Genomic DNA, 21,786 nt, shown 5'->3' on the forward strand with positions numbered 1-21,786 from the left:
AGATGATCAAGGTCATGATTGTTTTGAAAGCGTAGAAATTATTTTCGAAAAAGACTCAAATTTAAAGAACTTGCTCAAGCTCTTTCACTTTGTTGTATATTCAAACTCAAGCCGTATTGATTTCAAGATAATCTTTGAATTATAGAATGAAATATTTGTGAGAAATTTAATAATAAATAATAATTTTGCATCAGAAATCGACGATAACTCGTCCGTAATTCTTTTTTAAATGCTACTCTTAACCAACTTTTTGAAACAATTCGAATTGGGAATCACACAAACCACAAGCAAAGATCGATGTATCGAAGTTTCGTTTTGAAAACATCGATGAGCTTCTCAACTAAAACATACATACATCACCAAATCCAGGTAGCTTTCAGCTTATGGTTGCGTAAACTCTTGGAATGTTGTACAGCTACTTGATAGCAATATTGGTTAAAGGCAAGGCGCAAACATTTACTAATCGCTATCAAGTAATAACAGATAAAATACGCTTATCAATCAATATTTTTGCATTACACATATGTACGAAGTAGTCATTGAAAGCTTTTTCAGTTGCTTATTTGTGCTCGAAGTGAAAATATCATAAAATGGAACGTGCATTAAAAAAATATTTGTTATTGCTGCTGCCGCTGTTATTGCTGCCGTGCGGCTGTTTAAGCGACAAGGACATCGTGGTGAACACCACGTTGGGCTTGATTGAGGGCACGAGCATGAAAAGCTTTAGCGGCAAGCAGATCTTTGCTTTTCGTGGCGTGCCCTATGCTGAGCCACCGCTGGGCGAGCTGCGCTTTGCCGAGCCGCGACCAGTGCAAGCTTGGAACGATCGCGTGCTTAAGGCGACAACGGACTCGCTAGTGTGTCCACAAAAGGGAATGACTGTCTTTATGAGCGAGGATTGCTTGAAGCTGAATGTATTCACCAAAAATTTGAATGGCAGTCTGCCTGTTATCGTTTACATACATGGCGGTGCCAATGTGCTGGGCAGTGGACACAGTCGCTATGAAGCAGGACCGGAGTATCTGCTGGAGCATGAGCTGCTGCTGGTGGCTTTCAATTATCGCCTGGGTGCACTGGGTTTTCTCAATGGCGGCAACTACGGCTATTTGGATCAGGTGTTGGCTTTGAAATGGGTACAGCGGCATATAGCCAAATTTGGTGGCGATCCTAGGAACGTCACCATCATGGGCATGAGTGCTGGCTCCATGGCTGTTAGTCTGCACTTGGTTTCACCACTGTCCCAAGGTTTATTCCAGCGCGCCATACTGATGAGCGGCTCAGCTACAAATCATTATAGCATACAGAATGGCTACTGGACCAGCTTGTTGGCCAGACAGTTTGCTTGCCCCATGTATGCGCCTTATTTGGTGGCGGCTTGCTTGCGTAATGTCACCTGGCAGCGCATTATGGAAGTCTGCGCCGATTGGGAGCCGTACAAATTCGTCAATATGAAATGGAACTATGAGGTGGATTACAGTTTTCTGCCAGCGCATCCAAGTGAGCTGCTGGCGCAAGGACAATTCGAACGTGTGCCGCTGCTTGTAAGCTTTGCAGCTAATGAACTGGACTATTCCACCTATGGTAAGTGCTTGGCTTAGCAGTTGCTGCCACTTGCCATTTATAGCTCAATTGCAGAATCCTTTGCTGCTGCAGGACATCACAGTAAACTTTGAAGAATATGCGCCAGAGCTGTTTCTGTTTGACTATAATGAAACTAAAAGTCGACGCTTGCGTGACTTTTATTTGGGTGAAGAGCTCTCGGAATTGAATGAAACAAATGTGGAGCAGTTTGGACAAATCTTCTCAGACGCTATTTTAGGTCATGGCGTGCATCGTCTTGTGCAGCTGGCCAAGCAGCATACGAGTGTCTACTATACACGCATGGACTATGTGGGCCAGCGTAGTCTCTCTGCTCCTCAGATTGGGCCTGAGAAGAAGCTTAAGGGTGTAGGTCATGCAGATGATTTGCAGTATGTTATGCCAGGTCTTTGGTACGGCAGTCTAATGGATAAAGATCATCCAGATGTGTTTATGATGCAGCGACTCACTCAGTGGTTTGCACATTTTGCTGCAACGGGGTAAGTTTCAATTAAGGCATGCGATCCATAGTCGCAACGAGAGTTTCATTTGCCCAGTTTGTCCAACAAATTCACCAATGAACCGAACCGCCTGCTTATGCTCCAATGCTTGAGTTCAAACTTAGACTCTCTATTCTTTTCTCTCTTTGGCAGGCAACCTTTGAGCGATCTTGCCAGCTGGCCACCTGTCAATGCCACACATACGAATCTGCTTTACAATAATGTTACCACTAGCTTGGGCTCGGCTGCCTATGCTGAACGTTATGCTCTCTGGGATGAGCTTTTTCCCATGGTTACCCGTAGCGCAGCCTCAAGGCAAATTTTCCTCAACGCTGCGTCGTTGTTTGTAGCGCTGACTGCGCTCGGCTGTAAATTAATGTGAGCATTAGGTGTGGAAAATAAAACGAACAAGCTGAAAAGCATGCAAGCTTATCAATAGGCCGTTTAGATAACGCTAATGACGTCGCTCTAGCTATTTGCTTTGATTAATTAATCAGCAAAGGCGTGAGATTTTCAGTAAGTAAGTATGCTTGGGCAGCCTTTGGGGCAATTAGTCTTTTGACTGAGCTTAAATACACATTAATTTGTCTTTAACTGCTCCCCTTGCTCCCTTGGTCTTTTTTGGAGCTTGTGTAATTGTGTGATAAATTTTTATAATTGCCAGGTTTCTGCCTGTCCACCCCCCTGGGGGGGGTGTTTGCTGCTATTGACATTTGAGATTGGCAGCAGCATTTAAGTGGTTTGTTCTTGCGTGAAAATCTCCGACATATGACAAAAGGTTTATTGTCAGTCAACCCCCCCAATTTTGTTAGGGCTGAGTCTGTTGTGTGGGGTAATTGCAGGCATTCATTAACAGTTAATTTAAATAAACAAAGACACTCGGTACAAATTTAAAACAAATATTTGCCAGCTTTAAGCATTGAGCGCACACTCAGTGGTTGAAACCAAGGATATAATACTTGATAGCTTTAAAAAAAATCAAGCTTAATAAAAAAAACTTTGAAAATTGAAAGCAATCTAGATATAATTTTATTTATTTATTGATTTAAGATAAATATTTAATTAGATGTTTATTAAAAGTAAAAATTGTAGTAAGAGTTATAAAAGTAGGAGCACAAGAATTAGAAAAAAACCGAAAATAATCAAAATTATTTTAAATTTCTCAATTAATTCTAAGTTAGAATATTAAGCATTCAAGCCAGCTGTATAATATAGAAAAGTTATAAGATGTAAAAAATATCCATATCCATACCGTTAACCATTATTTGTTGATAAATATTCAAAATATTTAAATAATAATAAAGTTTTAATTTTCGTAATAATATTCGATTTTGTTTGTTGATTTTTGAATAATTTGCTTTAACTCACTTCTACATTTTATGGCTTATCTGCATGTTGGCTTCTTAGAAAAACTTGTAAAACAAATGTTTTAAAATTGGGATTGAATTTTTAAAAAAAACTTAACAAATAGAGAGCTTGTAATTGTTGCAGAACGCAATAAATTATATACAGTTGAAAGTCGAATATCAAATTTTTTATTAAATTTGATAACGCATTAGAAATATAACTTTGCGAGCTTGAGTGCTTGTAGTCTTAAGGGATTGAGGGAATTCACATTTGCGTATGTTCTTGCTTATCAGATAAAACTGAGCAAGCTTAGCCAACCACACACATACACACACTGGTACACACACACATGCGTATAAACAAATGAAGACCACCGCATAATGACTTTGATGTAGATGTTCGTGCCAAAGTTTTGCCAAAGAAAGAAAATATGGAAAATTAACTTGTTAGCCTCGGGCACTAACCACACACAGTTATATATATGTAAGTGTGTGTGCGTGTGTGTGTAGCATATGCAAACATTTAACTCTACGCAGAGAGAATTCTCTTTTGGGACAAAAGGCCACAGGATAAAGGTGGGCGAAGTCAACTTGACAAAACGCCAGACATGACACAGCAAAAGGACACACAGAGAATAAAGAGAAGATAATGCAAAGATAAAGCCAAACAAGCAAAACATTTGCACAAAAATTTTAATTAAAATTGCAGTTTTTTTCTCTTTGTTACAGTGCGAGTTTTAAAGTGACAAGTCATATGTAAAATTGCATGCAGGCATTTTCATTGAGTTTTCCCTTTAACACCTTTGGGCAACAATTGAAGCAGCAGCTGCCAAATGACTGAAAGAGTTGAGATTCGATATTCATTGGCGCTGTGGCTTTTGTGACTCAATTACAATAAGTCTATTAAACTTGTCTGTCTCTCTGTCTAGACAACACGAGTGTAACAGCCAGCAGGACCTTCGATCAGTCAACTTATGCTCTAGGGTTGAAGAGTTTGTATGTCTGTCTGTCTGTCTTCTGTGTTTTCTGTTGTGTTTGAGCGCGTGCCCCTTTTTGACTTTGTCTTTGGTGTGCTCTGTGCTCTCTAACAACAGAGCAAACGGGTCTCGGCTGCTCATCATGATACTGATGCTGATGATGGTGATGATGATGATGATGATGCGAAGGTGTTCCAGCTGCCGCTTTGGATTGTGTGTGTCTCGATTTCACTTTCGTTACGCCTGCGCCACATGCATATGCATTTCATATGAAAACCTGGTCTAGTCCTTCTGGCCACGATTGCTCCTTTTTCAGTTTTATTCTTTTTTTGTGCAGCCTGTGGTTTTGATTACGTATTTTATATAAAAGGAGTAAAAACATTTTGAAGTAGCGCCGTGCTCGGTTCGAAATGCTTTATGGGTTTGTCAGCCATCCAAAAATATGTCTGATATGCTCTTCTCTCTGTCTGTCTGTCTGTCTGCTTAAGCGTTTTGTCAACATATCGTATTACGCCCTAGTACCAGGCCCAGAGGTTCATAATCGCTAATGACAATACAAATTGAGTGAGTGGAGAGTGGTAAAGGCCTGAGATGAGCATGCGCAGCGGCTTTGTTGGTTTTTCTGGGAAGGCTGCGGCCACTGACAGCCGGCGCGTTGTGCTTAAAAATTTTTTTGATTAAACAATATATTTGTTTGGCATTTTAAGTGCAGTTTTTTGTATACATAAATATATCGCCTTATATTTTGGGGTTGAAGCCATCGATTGATATTCGTGGAAAAGTGAATAGCACTGCAGAAATCGAAGCTTTATATTAAGGCGACGTATATATTAATGTAAGCCTTAAAACAAATTGATGTAGCAAATTAGATGCTCACATTTTATTTTATATTTCTTTTAATATAATTAGCTTTTGTTCATTAATTTATTTCTTTTTAAATTTTTTTCTTTGCATAATATGTGTTCATTTAATTTCTTGCAGCTTTTATTATTTTCTAAAAATTCAACAAAATAAAAAATTTGTTTTCTTTTTATCAGCAATCATTAATTTTGTTAGCATTGCTGGCGCCTACGCTTTGACAGTCAAAGTAAAAACATTGAGACAGTGAGAATAGAACTTCTTCTCTCTTAATTAAATATTTATACAAAATGTAAATTGCTTTGATTAATGATTATCCTGTGTGCGCACGCACTTGCAACAGGCTCTCTATCTATAAAACCCCAAAACAAATAACAACAAACATCAAACAGGACCCTCGACTGATTTGTTGCCCCCCCCTCCAACTTTCTTTACTGTGTGGTGAAAGTGTTCACATCAAACGGCTTTCAAATTAATTGTTTTACCTTTTTTTCTGTTTTAGTTGGCCATGATAAACAATTTGATAATGCGATAAATAAATACACATATGTTTGTGTGTATGTGTGTGCGCTATGACTCTTTGTCCCCCCCACAAATAAAAATAGAGAACGAGCGCACTCCATGGCTAAACGCCATTGTCTCGCTGTCTGTCACAGCGCTGTGGCTACTCCATGACAGTTTAATATGTATGTGTGTGCATGCATGTGTGTGTGTATATGTGTGTGTGAGTTGGTTGTGTGTGGTCGCTGCTTTGAGTGTCTTTTGTTGTTCATTCGCTCTGATAGCGTCTGCTTTTGTTTGAAGTTCCGGCAGCAGACAGCCACAATAACAACAACAATATTGGGCTTTGAATTTTTGGGGGAACCCGGTACCCAATCATAATTATGCTTGTGGCTCTCTTGTTAATAATGGCGTTAATGCTTATGCTGATGAGCAACGCATGGGACCACCCTCGCTCTCTCTCTCTCTGACTCTCTGTGTGCCCTTAAATCACAAACGAGATTAGAGATAATGCAACATACAAAAGCATTAAATTGGATTATGTCTAAATAAAGTTTTAATCTTCAAGAAACATTGAATTATGGCTCAATTATAATGTGTTAGTATATAAGTCACAAGAATTAAATAGAAGAATTAATATTCAATTATTTCAACTTCAAAACGCATTGAAATATCGCTCAACTATAATATGTATCTTATTAACGGCAACTTGAAAGTAGTATAAGCCTTAAAAATAAAAATATATTTTAAACCGCGATTCTGAATTTAATTGTGGCAAATCTTAATCTGCAAAACATATGTAGCTTACTAATAAATTGCATTCAATATAAAATATATACATTGAAAAATTAAATATTAAATGGAAAAATGTTGAATTGAACAATGAGATGTTATTTAACAAATAATACTAACTATTATATGTGGTATAATTTGTTGTTAGTTTGTGGTACAAGCTCTGCTGATAAGTTGCCATATACGCAAATCTGTATGCTAATAATAAAGTGTTTATACCATATACCAGATGTTTTTAATTGCGGTCAATCAATTGCGTTACCACCCACTCTCGATAATCGCGGCATAAAAAGCGCAACAGCAACTCGCAAAAGTGTTTTGCCAAATCGACCAATAATTACAGGCGTGTTAAGTGCCAACTAGCAAACACCCTTTTGTGCAAACGGATGTGAGAGCAAATATTTGTTTGCCGTTTTTCAAAAGCGACTTCTGTCAATATTTGCCTTGTTGTTGTTGTTGTTGTCAAATGTGATTATTAATGTGCTTTGAATCGACAGCACTCTGGCTGGCACCCTCTAATGCGAAAAATGAGAAATCAGTGCGCCCTCTCCACGAAGCGTATGCTAGTTGTCATAGTGAGAAAGCAAGCGAGGGGGAGTGCAGGGTGTGACACACCATAGAGCTCAACTAATGAGTGTAAACAACAAACTGGCAAGAGATAAAAAAAAAACAGGAGAAAGGAGCAGCGAAAGAGAGAGAGAGCAACTGCCACAAACTGTTTGATTTGTCGCTTAGGACTAATGAAACCAAACATTAGAGTGAACAACAGCCTCAATATGCTTCTGGTTTGGGTCATGGGATCTGGGATCTGGGGGTACTGGTGCCGTTTCTGGTCGCGTTTATCCAGAGGGGTTGACGCAGCGTTTCAAGTGTTGCAATTTTCAGGGGATGGTTGTTTACTATTTTCCAGACAGACAGACTAGAGTCGAGCTCGAGTGCGACTGCGAGTTGAAAAAGGGCACAGGCTCTGGCTCTGGCTCTAGCTCTAGCTCTTGATCTGGCTCTGAATGTGTTGTAAGTTGATTACGTGGTTGGGTTGACGCTGCAATATGAGGGCGCATGTTGCTTCTGTGGAAACGGCAGCTGTCTTCAGCGTTTGCAACTGCAGCCGCAATGCTCAACTCGCTGCTGCTCTTCATGGATTTTTTCACCTTTCAGTTCACGTTTTACTTTTTTTTAATTTAATTTTAAACGTGCCTAAACTGTCTAAACAGTTGAACTCCAAACTTGCGCGGGTTTGCGCTCGTAGCGCCAGGGTCAACATTTGGGCCCATTTGATGATGAGCTGCTGTCCGCGGCCACAGAAGTGGCCACTGCGCTCGTGGGAAACTCTCTACAATGGCATGCGGGTGTGGTTTTCCTCTCATACGTATGTTTTGCTACAATTAATGAAATTGTATTTTGTATGCTACAGTTTTGATTAATAGTGCTGAGAAATGCTTTGAGGCGCTTAGAGCTCGTTGCATGTGCTCCCCAAATTCGAAATCACTGCACTTGTTCTAATGAACACAGGTGTATGCAATCTTATTGAGCAATTAGTTAAACGCTCATTTAAATGTTGACAGAACATAAATCAATACTTACTTTTGCTGCAACTTTCACATGTTAGAACAATTTGTCAGCAAGCATAGACTGACCACCAGTAGAATTTTTGACAAGCTCATTAGACTTGACCACAGAGCTCGAACCTTAGCTGTCAACCCAACACACACTTTTTAAAACAAATAACTCGCGGGCTGCGGAATGCGAGGGTATTTCAACGCTCAACTAAACTGCGCTTGAAATAAACATAACTTATCTAAAATACATAAACAAGCTTTTCCCTTGATATTGATTTGGATTGAGAGCCAAACCGCAAAGCTATAGCAATAAAAAATATAATATATTTCTTTATTTAGCGTTCAAGTGCAATTTTTTCAACAAATATATAAGCTATATTTGTAATCATTTAATGAAAATTAAGACAGGAAGTATGTATTTATTTTTTTAAAATGCTTCTGATATTGACCTGCATATAAAACTAATAGTTTAAATATTAACCGCAAAGTTTAGCTGATTCACTTGCAACAAAAATTAAAAATAACTTGACCTCCTTTCCTATGAAATTAGTAAGCAGCTAATATTATTGAAATATTTATCAATAATTATATGCAAATTGTAAGTTTGGTGTATTTACTTTAGTCCCTGATATTTTGCTGCTCATGCAAACAATATTTTTATATATATAGAATATTTTTTATTATGAATTTTGAATCCGTTCTATAAACAACTAAAGTTGAAAGCAATTTGAATTTCAAAACATTTTATCACTTCAAAATTTCAAAGCAGCTCAGAGCACAGTGCGCACTCAATATAAGCGCACCCCACTGTCAGTTAGTCAATAAGCGAGACTACGTGCAACATGATCCATCATCAGAGTTAGTTTGAGTAAACAAGGCCGCGAATGAAACTATTATTGAAATACGATGCTGTGATGACAAGAGACAACAACGAAAAAAAAGAAAGAAATTTAGCTGGCCTGATGACCCTCCGCCCCTTTTGAAAGGTAGACAGATAGCTCAGTCAAACAATGGACAGGAGCAGGCGCAGGAGCAGCGACAGGAGCAGCAGGAGTCTGTCTGCCCGAATGACTGACAGCCCACAGCATGAGATGCGAGTTCATTGGCACAGCTTGCGATCGGCACGCGACACTCGAAAAGCTGATGCTTGAAGTTCGAGTATACATACTTCTATATAAGTATAGACTGTTGGCTAGTTATTAAAAATTGTTGATGATGTGCGGCTGTTAATGGTTTTCTCGCGAGCTTATCAGCATATTTTCATCAACTACTTACCAGTCAGAAGGTTAGCGCCCACGCAATGCACGCAACACATTTTCCCTTCCTCCCTCTCTCTGTATGCTAAACAGGCACAAGTCATTTTCATAATTTCCCGATGTCCATGCTACGCACACGCGTGGCAAACTAAAGTATATACCATATATAACATTATTTGGCATGTGGGCTTGATGTTAATAAAGCAGATTATTCGTTTGCGGTCGACTATGAATGTTTGAGTAGTTCAAGTAGGGGTGGAGACTCTAGCTGTGGATGACTTAATACTAGCCACAATTTTTAATCAAATTTCAGCAGCTGTGAGTCAGATGAAATTGTTTGCCATTTTTAAGCAAGTTAAAATACATCGCTTAAGATTTGAAGAGCAGTGTTAAAGACAGAAGAAAGTCACTTGAAATCTCCATTAAAAAACAGTGGAAAAAGACTGCTAAATTAAATAGACTCAACAAATATTAGTAGTCAATTTCACTCATTTACTAATTTAAGGAGAGAGAGAGAGAGAGAGAGACACATAAATTAAAAGAAGTCTACTAGTTAGATTAAGTCCTGAAACCCAGGTAATGTCTCACAAAGCAAATCAAATATTTATTATACTTATTCAGTTTCTAAAACTGTTAAGTCTTCTTCTCAAAAATCTTCTTAATATTTCCGTTTCTACTACATTTTCGCTTGATGTGATTCCTCTAGACGTAACCTACTTGCTAGAGCTGGAGACATTTCCCACACCCACAACACAATCGAAAATATGCCAATGCCTTTGGCCTGCTTGACCAGCTGAGTTGAGCTGTGGTCTGAGGCTTAGGCTTAACCCAATAAATAGTTGGCATAGTCGGCGCGTGAAGTTGCTGATCGTCGTCTGTTCGGGTAAAGGACAACAGTGAGTCATAAATTGTAGGCACTGCAATGTGCATTATCGTCAGCTTGAGATACCAACAAGTCAAAGAGTCGAAACTCAAAGACAGCCAAACGGCAAACTCTGCAACTGACTTTAGACTCCAGTGGACACTTTCGAGCAAACAGTTGGCAGTTGTAGTTGCGCTTGCTGCTGTTGCTGCTGCTGCTGCTGCAGTTGTTGTTGTTGTTATTTATGAGTTTTGTGATGTTTCTGCAAATTTTTCTATGTACGAGTTGGCGCAACTTCCTTTTGTTTTTGTTGCTTTTGCAGTTTGCAGTTGAACTTGGCTTCGCTTATCGGCGCGTCAATTGCGCAGACAACTTCATTGTAAGCGCAAAGATTCCTGCGCATTGATGTTGACAGCAGGAGTTCCAAGCACGCGTCGTCGTCGTTGTGGCAGCAACCACAGCAACTCACGTTTGCTTAGTTTGTGGTTGAGTCTCTGGGGCGCTCAAACGTTTGAGCTCAGACTGTTGGGTGCCTGGCAGGCAATCTAATTACATTTTGTGGTGCCAAAGCGCAGAGCGTAGTGAAATTTTGCAATAGCATTTGAGCGATTTCCATCAGTCAATAAAATAAAAAAAAAAACCAAATACAGAAATGGCAAACAAAAGTAAATATAAAAAACAACAACTGGCAGGCAATTCGTGCGTTTGGTGAGCACAGCAGGCATTTCTAAAACGACTTCATCTGATAGGCAGAGCAGTCGCGTAGTGCTGAATTTTTATAGCAGAATGAATTTGCAATCCCTCTTGGGAGACGCCACTGGCTGACTGGGCACACAACTTTATTTGCGCTTGCATTTCGCTGGAAATTGAAATCTTTGTCTAGCGTCAAAATATTTTATTGGCATGAGCAAGCGGCGCACAAGCAGCTTTCAGCCTTCTTTCCTATTGCCACAGCTAACAAATTGTTAAAATTGATGCATGCAACATATGTTGATGCCACCAAACGCTGACAAGCCAAACAATTAAAACTAAAGTGGAAACGATCAAAATGTGCAACCCCATTACACAGATCTATTGCCACAGATAGCGACGACTCCGAGTCCAGTTCAGTCAGTCAAACCGCAGTAGCAATTTGCATATATGAATAAATTAGGCAATGCATATTTCCAACTGGCAACACCCTCGCTCACACAGGACTCAAGCAAGATCCCTATTTCTGATGATGCTATGGCGTGACTCATGCTCTATTGGAATTTTGTAACTACAGCTCGCCGGCAATTGCCAATTGGCACCAGCTCTGTGGTATGGGGCGTCATATGCTCTGCTCTCTATGCTAATGAGTGAACGAGGATATGGATGGTGTAGTCCAATACGATGTGCGGCAGCTCGCTTTTTGACATTGTCATGCTGTCAAGCGTAACCAAACTCCGATAAGAGCAATAAAAATGAAAATAGGTTGCGAGTGCCACACACACCAAAAACAAAAACAAAACAGCAACATCTGTGTGCCAACTAAGAGCTGTACACTGAGCGAAATATAATAAATTGGGCTAACGAAATTTGATCTTAAACTTTGTTAAATTAATTTATCGTTCTTAAAATAAAAATACAATATCTATAATGATACTAAATAGAACTATGTTCATTTTTAATAGTCAGAACTTGAAGTAAATTGTATTATATTCATCTCAACCTTGAACTATTTTTTTTATTTGCTGCAAGTAAATAAAAGATTTCAGATTTTTCATACTTAAAAAAAATATTAATTGTCGTTGAATGACAGCAACACTTGGGGTACTGAGCGAAATGAATTGTAAATAGTCAGAAGTTCTATTATTTTTTCATTACAGCCTTATTTATTCTCTCAGTGCATTTCATGGCACGCGATCACTTTGGCAGTCCATAATGCACGACACGTACCAATGCTAACGGTTAATATATGCACCCACACAGTGATGACACGCATACCTACCAAAAAAAAAAAACTAAAACCAGGGAGACTTCAAATTGGAACTGAAAATTATGCCAATTGGTTTGTCACTTGGCAACTGCAAACAAAATACACAATACTGGGGGTAACTCTAAATTGAAACAACGAATTTGTTTTAAAATACTAAATTGCATGCCTTTCATATAGGGAACAAGTACAGTAGACACTTTTAATTTCAAATACTAGTATACTGCTCCTTGGTCTGGCGACGCCAATTGAGCGGAAACAAACGCTTCCAGATCTCATAGCGCTCGGCATTGAGACCCTCCAGCATGCTGAGCTCATCGCCAATGTCCAGATAATAGCGCTTCTTGAAGCTAAAGGGGCGCCAGCGTATGTTGCGCAAGCGCTCATCGCTGGGCTTATTTGGATCGCTGCGGCAGACAGACTTTAATTCGAGCACTTAACTTCAAACATCTGTCACTTACCCCTTGTAGGCAAAAGCGGAAAACATACGCGTCATAATGTCAACCATGCGAAATTCATCATCGTCCTCGGTGAACATGCGATTAATGGAGAGCTGCATGAACAGATACAACAGATCATCGTGATGCACCACGCCATAGGGCGCATCCTCTGGATAGTGTATGTGACTATGTCCGCCCTGATATCCAAATCGATAGTAGTACACCTTGGTGGAGCGAGCGGCCAAGTGCACAAATCGATGTATGCCAAAGCCGGTCAAGGCGTCCGAGTAGAGTCGAGCTAAAGCTGGCAGCGAAGCGTTAACACTAAGTGGCGCATCCGCCAGATAATATTGACGCAGCTCCTGACTAATGTTGTGAGCACGGGCATTGCCTTCATACAGAAAACAAATGGGCGCGAGGGCAGCAAAATTCTCATTGAAAGCGCTGAGCAGTCGAGGACTTTGTAGTATGGCTGTGAAAAGAAGCCGACAGTATGAGACCCTTCACATAGTGCTAATAAATTCTTAAAAGTATCTAAAGATATTAGTTTGAAGTCTCTGAGAGAGATCTAAGCTGTGAGCTGATATTGGCTTGGTTTAAGATTGATTTGAAATTCTTTGGCACCCCGGTATAAGACCGTTTTGTATATATTTTATGTACAGAGTCTGCACTTACATATGGCTGGTCCCACAAACTCATCCTTGGTCATGCCTGTTATAATGGGCACTTTCATAAAGTCACCATTCTGGTAACTGCGCACTGGATCTTCAATGAGAAAGCGCTCCTGACCAAAGTCCGGCTCCAGCACAGGTTTCCAAAGCATTAAAGGATTGCGACCAAACTCAAACATGGAATTCAAGCTGTTGGCATATTCCAAATAATGTTTCTATAAAGAAATTTTGTTAGTGGGCCGATATATATATTGAGACTCTTCAGCTTACGCCTCGTAGACAATCGAGCATTTCGCTAATCTGCTCAGTGTTGCAATGCAAAAGTGTTGCCTGCTTCTTGACCAGATCCATCTGATGCGTTGGCAGCGTCCACTGACCTGTGGCGGCGCCACTCATTACAATAGCGCGATGAAACAAACCCTTCGACATGGGCGAAACCATATGCAGTGTAACCGCCATGGCGCCCGCACCATATCCCAGCAGAGTAATTGCATTTGGATCGCCACCAAAGCGTGAAATATGCAGCTTGACCCAACGCAGCAGCATGACCTGATCCTTGAGTCCCATGTTGCCAGGCGCCTGCGCTGTGCCCGTCGCCAGAAATCCCAGCGAGCCCAAGCGATAGTTGAAGCTAACTAGCACCAGGTTGCGATCCATAAAATACTGCGGGCCAGCAAAGTTTTTGCTCTGTCCAGACAGGGAGTAGAAGCTACCGGGATGTATGAAGACTATGACGGGCTTCTTGGGATTCGGTGCCGTCTCGCTGGGCAGCTCGCGTGTGTAGATGTTGAGACGCAGGCAATCCTCAGTGACATCGTCGCTATAGAGTCCGGGCTGCGGGCACTTGGGTCCATCAAAGGTAGCATCGAGTATATCAAACCATTGTTCAATCGGCTGCGGCGGCTGAAAGCGGAGATTATCGATCGGCGCCTTGGCATAGGGAATGCCACGAAAGGCGTAGAAGTTACGTCCTGCTTGCGAGGGAAGAATGGTGCCACGTATTTTTCCCAGCGCTGTGGTAATGACCAAATCCGAAAGCTCTTTGTCACTGCCAATGGGTGGTTCTGATTCCTCGAGCGTCTTGGACAGTTCACTTACATTTTGGCCATGCACAAAGTTGCCACAAAGTAGCAGCAGCAGCAGTAAACACGAAAGTTGCCACATTTTCACAGACTGTGCAGCTTGCAGTTGGAGCAGTCGCCTTTTATAGCTTGGAGGCTGGAGCTGGTGAAGCCATTAAATTTGCAAATTAATGAGCAGCAAGTTGTAGGCTGACATTTGGGCGTTGGTTTTTGCTTCCTTGTTGCAGTTCCAAGTTCTTCCCATATCCAATTGACCATCGCGGACTTGGACTGCTGTTAACCATAAATAACCCAATGCTTCCCACACACACCCAGACCCAGACCCAGGCGCAATGCCAACTGCCCACGCACACACCCAACAGCACAAGAGTTCTAATATTTAATTCTGTTATTTGTTATTTGCTCCAATTTTCCCACGTGAACTTGTTTGCGTGCTTGCGGCTTATTAGATTAACAGCGCATTTAAACACCCTCTACGTCCTTTTAACCTCAGTGACCCAATCCAACAAAAAGATAAGCGAACAACAAAGTGATCCTTAAACGCTTGCTAATAGCGTTTAATGTTGAGCATAAAAGGCGCTCAAGTCATAAAGTTTAGCAACGGCAGCAATATGACGAAAGACACACCCCTAAAAACTCGGAGAATTGAGAGGTGCGCTAAGTGTTCCTTTGTGCTCATCTTCCGCTTATTCTCTACCTTTTCTTTTGCCGATCTGCTGATCTGTTTGCTCATAAATTGTCAGTTTTTGTGTGTGGCTCAGGGGCTCTCAGACAAAAGCGTGCTAATTGGATTTATATTGGGCCGTATGTTTGCCAACTTGGTAGCTACTTCCTTACTTTCATGCATGGTGTGAAACATTTAGGACATGAGAACTGATAATGATGTGAACTAAAGCGTTTTGAAAGGGTTTTGGCAAAGACTATAAAACAACTAGATATATACATGTACGATATAACTTATAGTCTATAATATAATACTTCTTCTGGCTAGTCTATACTATATACATATATAGTTTATAGTCTACGTACAATACTCTATTGACTTTAATGTTAATAGTAATATAGAGGATATACACTATTTCAGAATAACATAACAAAACTTGAGCATAGTACAGCTTCTGATCGTTAACTTAATCAGATTTGCATCACTTTCAATCAAGAGTGATTAGTGATTAGCCAGATGATCACCACTTTCTACAAACTTACCCAGATTTTCATCATTTTTTTAACCGTTTAACAGTTTAATTTACCTTGGAATTTGTGTTCAATTTAAAATATCATTTTGTCGCATTTAAATATGTAACGTAATTATAATATTGCAATCGAATTTTAAACTACTATAATTTATTTTACTTATACTTTATGTAGGGGCTATCGTAGGCTTACTATACTCCAACTTTCTTTTGGTAATTTAAACTGGCGCGTGCATAAGCTCTTCGTAACTCAGACTCAACTCCATTGGAGCTCTCCAGGCAGCATAATTGATGGCATAAGTGCACTTCGTTGGCCTCGCCCAAGTCGTTGTCAAGATCATTTGCTCAGCTCACGCCTAGCTCTTGGTACACACACACACACACACACACACACACACACAAGTATTTGCTGGCAAGCTGTGCTGTTGTTAGACATTCTGTGGTCTTTAGGGTATTACCAGGTAATTGTAACATCAACGATGAGTCTAGGACGGGGTTGGGCACGGCAGGTGACAGAGTCACAGACGCCTCAAGATGCGAAGCCCCAGACACTAATGACTAGACGCTAGTCGGTTGTGCCATGCGCCACAGGATGTGTCTGCAAACGTGGCAAATGTCGTGAGGTGTGAAGTGTGTTGAATTTTTACGACTCCTGGCGTGTCTCGAGTGTCTCTTTGCTGTTGCTGCCTGTGGTGATTTTGTGGGTTTTTCCTATTAAAAATGTGTGTGTGTGTGCGCTTTCAATTTTAGTTTTAATTAGCTGACATATTTGTCAGAAGCCAAGCTAAAACAAAAAGTTGTGTGGTCCGGCACACAATATTCGCTAGAACTTGCCACTGATAGCAATCGCATAAAAAAAGAGAGAGAGAGAGAACAACAATTTTGTTTGCAATGTCAAAATGCATAATTTATTGTGTTCTAATCATTAGTTAGTGAGGCGTTTGTCTGTTGAAAATTAGCATTGCATTCTATTGCATCAAGAGGGTTGCAACCCACCCCTAAATGCGCTTTGACTAATGAAATGTGTGTTTGGCGCCTGCTCTAAGGTCGTTCTGGGCCAAATGATTTTTAGTTATTTATGGCCCACAAAAATCAAGCGCTATTTCCATTGTTGTTCAACCAAAAATATCAACTTACTGTTTTTCGTGGTTTTTGCCATGTGTGTGTGTGTGTGTGTGTTTTAATGCCAATTTGCATTTGATAATACGCCCGCGAATTGTTGTTCAACAAAAATATTAGCTAATTAGTTGGATTTGTTTGTTAGTTTTTATGGGTCTACCATATCTGGATACCGTAGCGCCAGCCAGGCACGCGACTAACACAATTTATGGGCAAAATGCATTTGTGTTTCAAATTGTCACGCATGTCAGTTGCCAAAAATAAAGGTATACAAAATTAAGCAAAATATTATAAAAGAAGTTGCGCCTCAAAAAAAAAACCTTATTAAATTTGTTGAATGCATAATTGTTTGCATATTGAATGGCCACGGAAGTACCAGCATATAAAATTTACTGATATGTGTATGTGCATTTTTTTATTCGCTTGAAAGTTATTAATTTAGGCCTTATTTGAAGAATGAATTCATGTATACATATATTTCTACAATTAATATTTTCATTTTTTAATCAAATAAAAACAAAGTTCAGCCATCTGGGCACCAAGCACTTAACAGTTTCTACAACACATTTAGTTTCATAAGAATTTCAACTGCAATACTTTTATTATAAGAATGAATAAATATTTTTAATTTCTAAGTCTTTTGTTGTTTTTGCAAATAAAACTATAAATAATTTTTGCCGTTATAAAATGTGAAATAATAATATAGTTAATACTAAATAAAATAAGAAGAAATAAATGAAAAATATATTAAAACCAATATATTTAACTATATGTACCTGTAATTAGCCACACTGCCATTAATGTAATGTTTGTTTAAATTTGCAAATCTAAAATATTAATAATTATAACAACACTTACTTAGAAGTAGGGAGGAAACAATATAAATATTACATATATGTATTCCCCTATGCACAAATATATGTACTATATGCATGTACATAATCTATATATGATTCATTAGCAGCAAAAAGTAGAACTGATTTTTACCAGTGTACGCAAGCAATTGCAAAATCATATTTTGACTAGTGGGACTACAGCAACGGGACTATGCATGTGCAGTTGTGTTTGTAGATCAGATAAGGTTTCGCTTTGCTCTGTGATTGGAAGCGAAGAAGAGAGACAATCTGCGTATGCTCAGTTCGTTTGCAAGTCATATTGCTCTCACTGACAGTCAGAAGAAGCTTACGCTCTCTAAAGTGTCATAGGCCTCTCTCTCTCTCAATTTCTGCTTTACAACTTCTTGCTCACTTTTAACTTAATGCAATTTAAATACCCATTAGCTGCAGTCGAGTGCTAAAGCAGCTGCTACTCTGAATAGTCTTAATCACATGAGCTGAGACCATATGCAAAAGTAGTTTCAATTGTGAAGAGGCGCACACTCCACACTAAAACTGGCGAGGGGTAAAAATAATAAACAGGCGCGACATTAACAACAATTGGTGGCAACGGTAAAAGTGTCAGTTGCAATTGTTATCAGCTCTGTTTGCATGAGGCACAACAAACTGACAGATCGACAGACAGTACCATATATAAAGTGATTGATCATATGATGAGCTCGCTCTTTGATTTGCAACTTTTGCATTTTGGCCTATCCATCAATTTGGAGTGGGCCGAACTGTAAATGAACGTGGGAGTTTTTCTGTTTGCACCTTGAGCATATTTGTTCTTCTTTTTTTTCTGTATTTTATTTTTTTTTTTGGTAATGCTGCATGCACAGCACGTGCCACGTGCCACGTCTTGAGTCTGTGTAGCTGACTGGCATGTAAATCTTTTGACTGCCACTTGCAGCCGCCAGCATAAGTTGGCAGTTGCTGTTGCAGTTGCAGTTGCAGTTGCTGCAGCTGCTTGGCGGCTTGCCGCAGTCTTTGCCACTTCCTTTTTCGTGGTCTGTTTGAGAATTTAACCCGTGCCGTCTACGTGCTGCTCATAAGTTCGACTTAGTGTACTCCGCAAGAACTAAATTAATTGTTGTTATTATTATTATTTACTTTGTCTAGAGCACACAGCACCTGTCTGCGCACATTAAGTGAATATTAATAAATTGTGATCCTTTGATTTCGCTTCACTTGGCCCAATGTCGCCTTTGATCTGCTGATAAAGTTGAGCTTATAGTCCCCAATGCGCCCCCCATGCTCAACAATCATAATCATAATCGTAATTAAGTTAAATGTCTACATGAACCGTTCATTTTTGGCGTCCGCCTTGTCCTCATCTTCATCCTGCTCTCCTTGGCTTGGGTAGCTCTCATGTCTCGGCTTCTCGTCTGCTCTGGGTCGCAGTCGCACCTTGGTGAACTGGCGCTACGCTACTTTTGGCCACTTGATTACATTGGTTTCATGCGGGACGATTGCACAGCTTGCCTTTTGGGATGCTGTGCGTCATTAGCTTGGCTTACTTAAACTACAGCTGCGCTGCTTTTATTCATGTGGCTCAACTTAATCTTGGTTTACTTTTTTTTATTTATTCATGAAAGCAGTCGCAATTAAAAATTGTGCAATAAATTAATACAAAAAATGCAATTTATAATAATATTGAAAATAGAAAAAATAGCAATAATTATAATGATAATGTCAATATTAATACAAGGAAAAACGACGAAGTATCAAAAAAGTTCTAATGACAGAGTTTTTGTTGAAAAATAAATATTTTAATTTGTAGATATATTTTCAATATATTTTTATTTATCGTAATGCACTTTTAAAACTATAATTTGGTACACTCTTATTTAAGATTGCGTAAACGGTCGCTCCATAATTAAATTCAGTTCAAGTTGCTTTTATAATTTTACAAATCGACAGCAAATTCGTTACTATCCATACCACATGCTTTAGCTTACAAAAAATCTCCAACATGTTGTTGCTATCAGCTGAAACAATTATAAAACGATTAAAGCTTTCAACGCCACCCAGTAGTCAAGTCGCTTTAGCCAGCTCGTATCTTATCGCTGCATCTGAGCTCGCTGAAGCACAGAAGCAATGTAATTTAATTAATGCCAGCGAGATAAGTAAGCAGAGCCGACATCAAAGGGTTAAGAACCAGTGAGTAGCAAGGGCAAGGTCAAGAGAGAATACCAAAGCTAATATGCTTGGGCCCGAAACTCAATTTGGTAGCAAGTGCACGACTGCAACGCAACCCATGTTTAGGCCAAGTTCCTTGGCTTGACAATGCATGTGACTGTGACTGTGAGTGTGAGTGTGAGTTAATCAAACGTTTGCTGGCCCAAAACACATTAGTGCAAATGGCTTTTGCTTAGGGCCAGCGAAAATGCAATGCCCTGCTTATTGTTTAAACAAGCGAGCGAGCTGTACGCGTGGCCAGCAGGCAAAATGGCAGCGCCATTAAAATCATTATGCTGCAAATGTGGCAAATTTTCAACAGTTCATTTAACTGATTAGAGTGTAAGACAAGCGACTCAAGCAATTTCGATTGATGATCAAGTGTAGTATGAGAACAAAAAATCAACTGCTTTTTAAGCAGTTGCAACTGCAGCAAATTACAAGCATGTGGCTATATAATTTTGGCACCTTTCTTGGCTGCTGCACAAATTCTTGAGAGAGTCATAAAATTAAATTTATGAGTCATAATTTTTATAATCAAAAAGTTGTGTTTTTTTTCTTATATTAAGGCTCATTTGGCTGAGCGAACAACTCATCATTATAATTGGGATCTAATCGAACTCATTTATAAGGCCACGAACTTGGGAAACCCATTAGCATTATTTCTTAACAACAAAAAACACATTTGTCAAAAATCTGTCTGCTTCGAAAACTATTTCTAAATATAAATATACATATAACAAATTTTAAAGGTTCGTGGGTGAAGCTTAGTTGTGTGAAAAAGATTAATCAGTCATTGAGCAAAACGTTAATCCGCATTTAAAATATTTTTCTATTGCTATTGCTGTTGTTGTTGTTGTTGTTTCCATTGATCTATTAGCCGGACCGCCCAGTGTGCGAAGCAATTAATTGCGTAAATGGAAAAATTGCCTTTGGAGATTATTGTGAATGCCACAAGTCACACTTTGTAGAGCTTATATAGCCTATATGTGATTTAACCCCAATCATTTACAGTTGAAGAAAAATAATAATAAATTTGTATACAGTGGATTAATAATGTATAAAATAAGTATTATACATATGTATTTTAAAATTATATTTTCGAGAGTATCGATTGTTTTTATTCAGGAATATACTAGACAGTTTTGAAAATATTTTTTGTAAATCGAAAGATTATAGAACAGAATCTAGTCTTTGATGGAGCTTACATTTTTTCCATCAAACTATCGCTAAAGTACTATCAAGTTATCGATCAAATTCAGTCTTGTCAACAATTTTCTCAGTGCATACACCACAGTTAATTAATTAATTATATATACGAGCTTAAAGCGTTAAGGAAACCATTTCAAACTATAACAATTTTTATTTATTTTAACAGCAAGAAATCGAAATGATTAATCTCAACAAATAACTTTGATTTTTTACGTTGTTGTTGTTGTGGCGTCTGCAATGACAGGCCCTTTTTTTTATTTTTTTTGGTAACAGCTTGAAGCTTTTGGATGAGCACGCGCTCATTAGAGCGCAGCCAGACAGCGCGGTTGGAGCTCGAGTTGGACCACACTAGGTGTATCTACATTAAACAAGGCATGATTATAAAATAATGTTGAGCAATTAATTGCAAAAAGTCAACGCAGTGAGTTCGGCCCTAAGCAGCTGCAACAAACTAAACATTTACAAGCGATATGAGTGTGTGTGTGTGTGTTTGTTTCTAGCATTGAAATATGTTTTTGTCACCCGTATAATTTGCTGGACTGGAGCGTTAAAGCGACAACAACAACAGCAACAAAAATGAAAACCCCAACAGCAGCAGCCACTCAACAAGAAAACTAACTGTCGGCCATTTTAGCCACATTTATTACTCACGGCTATATCTACTTACTATATTGTATAGTATAGCAAACATCTTGAGGGCCCAATCCCGTATAAGCAATGCGTATTGCCCTTTTAATTATGGGTCACAGTCAATGAGCAGCAGCCAGTTGCCAGCCGCTTGCACTTCCTGTCAACTGCCAACTCTTACTACAATTTTCACTTTAACG

General features: G+C 39.2%; 2 protein-coding genes across 3 annotated transcripts; one reads left to right on the forward strand and one right to left on the reverse strand.

Annotated features, from left to right (window-relative positions):
- Nucleotides 1–576: 576 nt before the first annotated feature.
- Nucleotides 577–2,524, forward strand: LOC108596223 (esterase E4). Of its 2 annotated transcripts, XM_017981755.2 has the most exons (3): nucleotides 577–1,581; nucleotides 1,625–2,078; nucleotides 2,232–2,524. In XM_017981755.2, exons 1-3 carry the CDS (start codon nucleotides 591–593, stop codon nucleotides 2,458–2,460), a joined length of 1,674 nt encoding a protein of 557 aa, XP_017837244.2. In that variant the 5' UTR covers nucleotides 577–590; the 3' UTR covers nucleotides 2,461–2,524. The 2 variants fall into 2 exon arrangements, with proteins under 2 accessions (XP_017837244.2, XP_017837253.2); XM_017981764.2 differs by lacking the exon at nucleotides 2,232–2,524 and having other exon boundaries at nucleotides 1,636–1,757.
- A 9,870-nt stretch (nucleotides 2,525–12,394) lies between these two features.
- LOC108607613 (venom carboxylesterase-6) lies at nucleotides 12,395–14,461 on the reverse strand. Its single transcript, XM_017998526.1, has 4 exons — nucleotides 13,568–14,461; nucleotides 13,302–13,512; nucleotides 12,648–13,098; nucleotides 12,395–12,593 (listed from the first exon to the last, which is right to left on the reverse strand). Exons 1-4 carry the CDS (start codon nucleotides 14,459–14,461, stop codon nucleotides 12,395–12,397), a joined length of 1,755 nt encoding a protein of 584 aa, XP_017854015.1.
- Between the last annotated feature and the right edge of the window lie 7,325 nt (nucleotides 14,462–21,786).

Source organism: Drosophila busckii, chromosome 2L (genome assembly GCF_011750605.1).
Source record: "Drosophila busckii strain San Diego stock center, stock number 13000-0081.31 chromosome 2L, ASM1175060v1, whole genome shotgun sequence".
Classification (NCBI taxonomy): domain Eukaryota; kingdom Metazoa; phylum Arthropoda; class Insecta; order Diptera; family Drosophilidae; genus Drosophila; species Drosophila busckii.

Excerpts from the sequence above, each read along its gene's own strand:
- LOC108596223 (XM_017981755.2), top strand. The coding sequence starts at position 591 with ATGGAACGTGCATTAAAAAAATATTTGTTATTGCTGCTGCCGCTGTTA. Across the intron at positions 1,582-1,624 it reads ACTGGACTATTCCACCTATG|CTCAATTGCAGAATCCTTTG; the intron begins GTAAGTGCTTGG and ends TGCCATTTATAG. Across the intron at positions 2,079-2,231 it reads GCACATTTTGCTGCAACGGG|GCAACCTTTGAGCGATCTTG; the intron begins GTAAGTTTCAAT and ends TCTCTTTGGCAG.
- LOC108607613 (XM_017998526.1), bottom strand. The coding sequence starts at position 14,461 with ATGTGGCAACTTTCGTGTTTACTGCTGCTGCTGCTACTTTGTGGCAAC. Across the intron at positions 13,099-13,301 it reads GTTTGTGGGACCAGCCATAT|CCATACTACAAAGTCCTCGA; the intron begins GTAAGTGCAGAC and ends TTCTTTTCACAG. Across the intron at positions 12,594-12,647 it reads TCCGCTTTTGCCTACAAGGG|CGATCCAAATAAGCCCAGCG; the intron begins GTAAGTGACAGA and ends TGTCTGCCGCAG.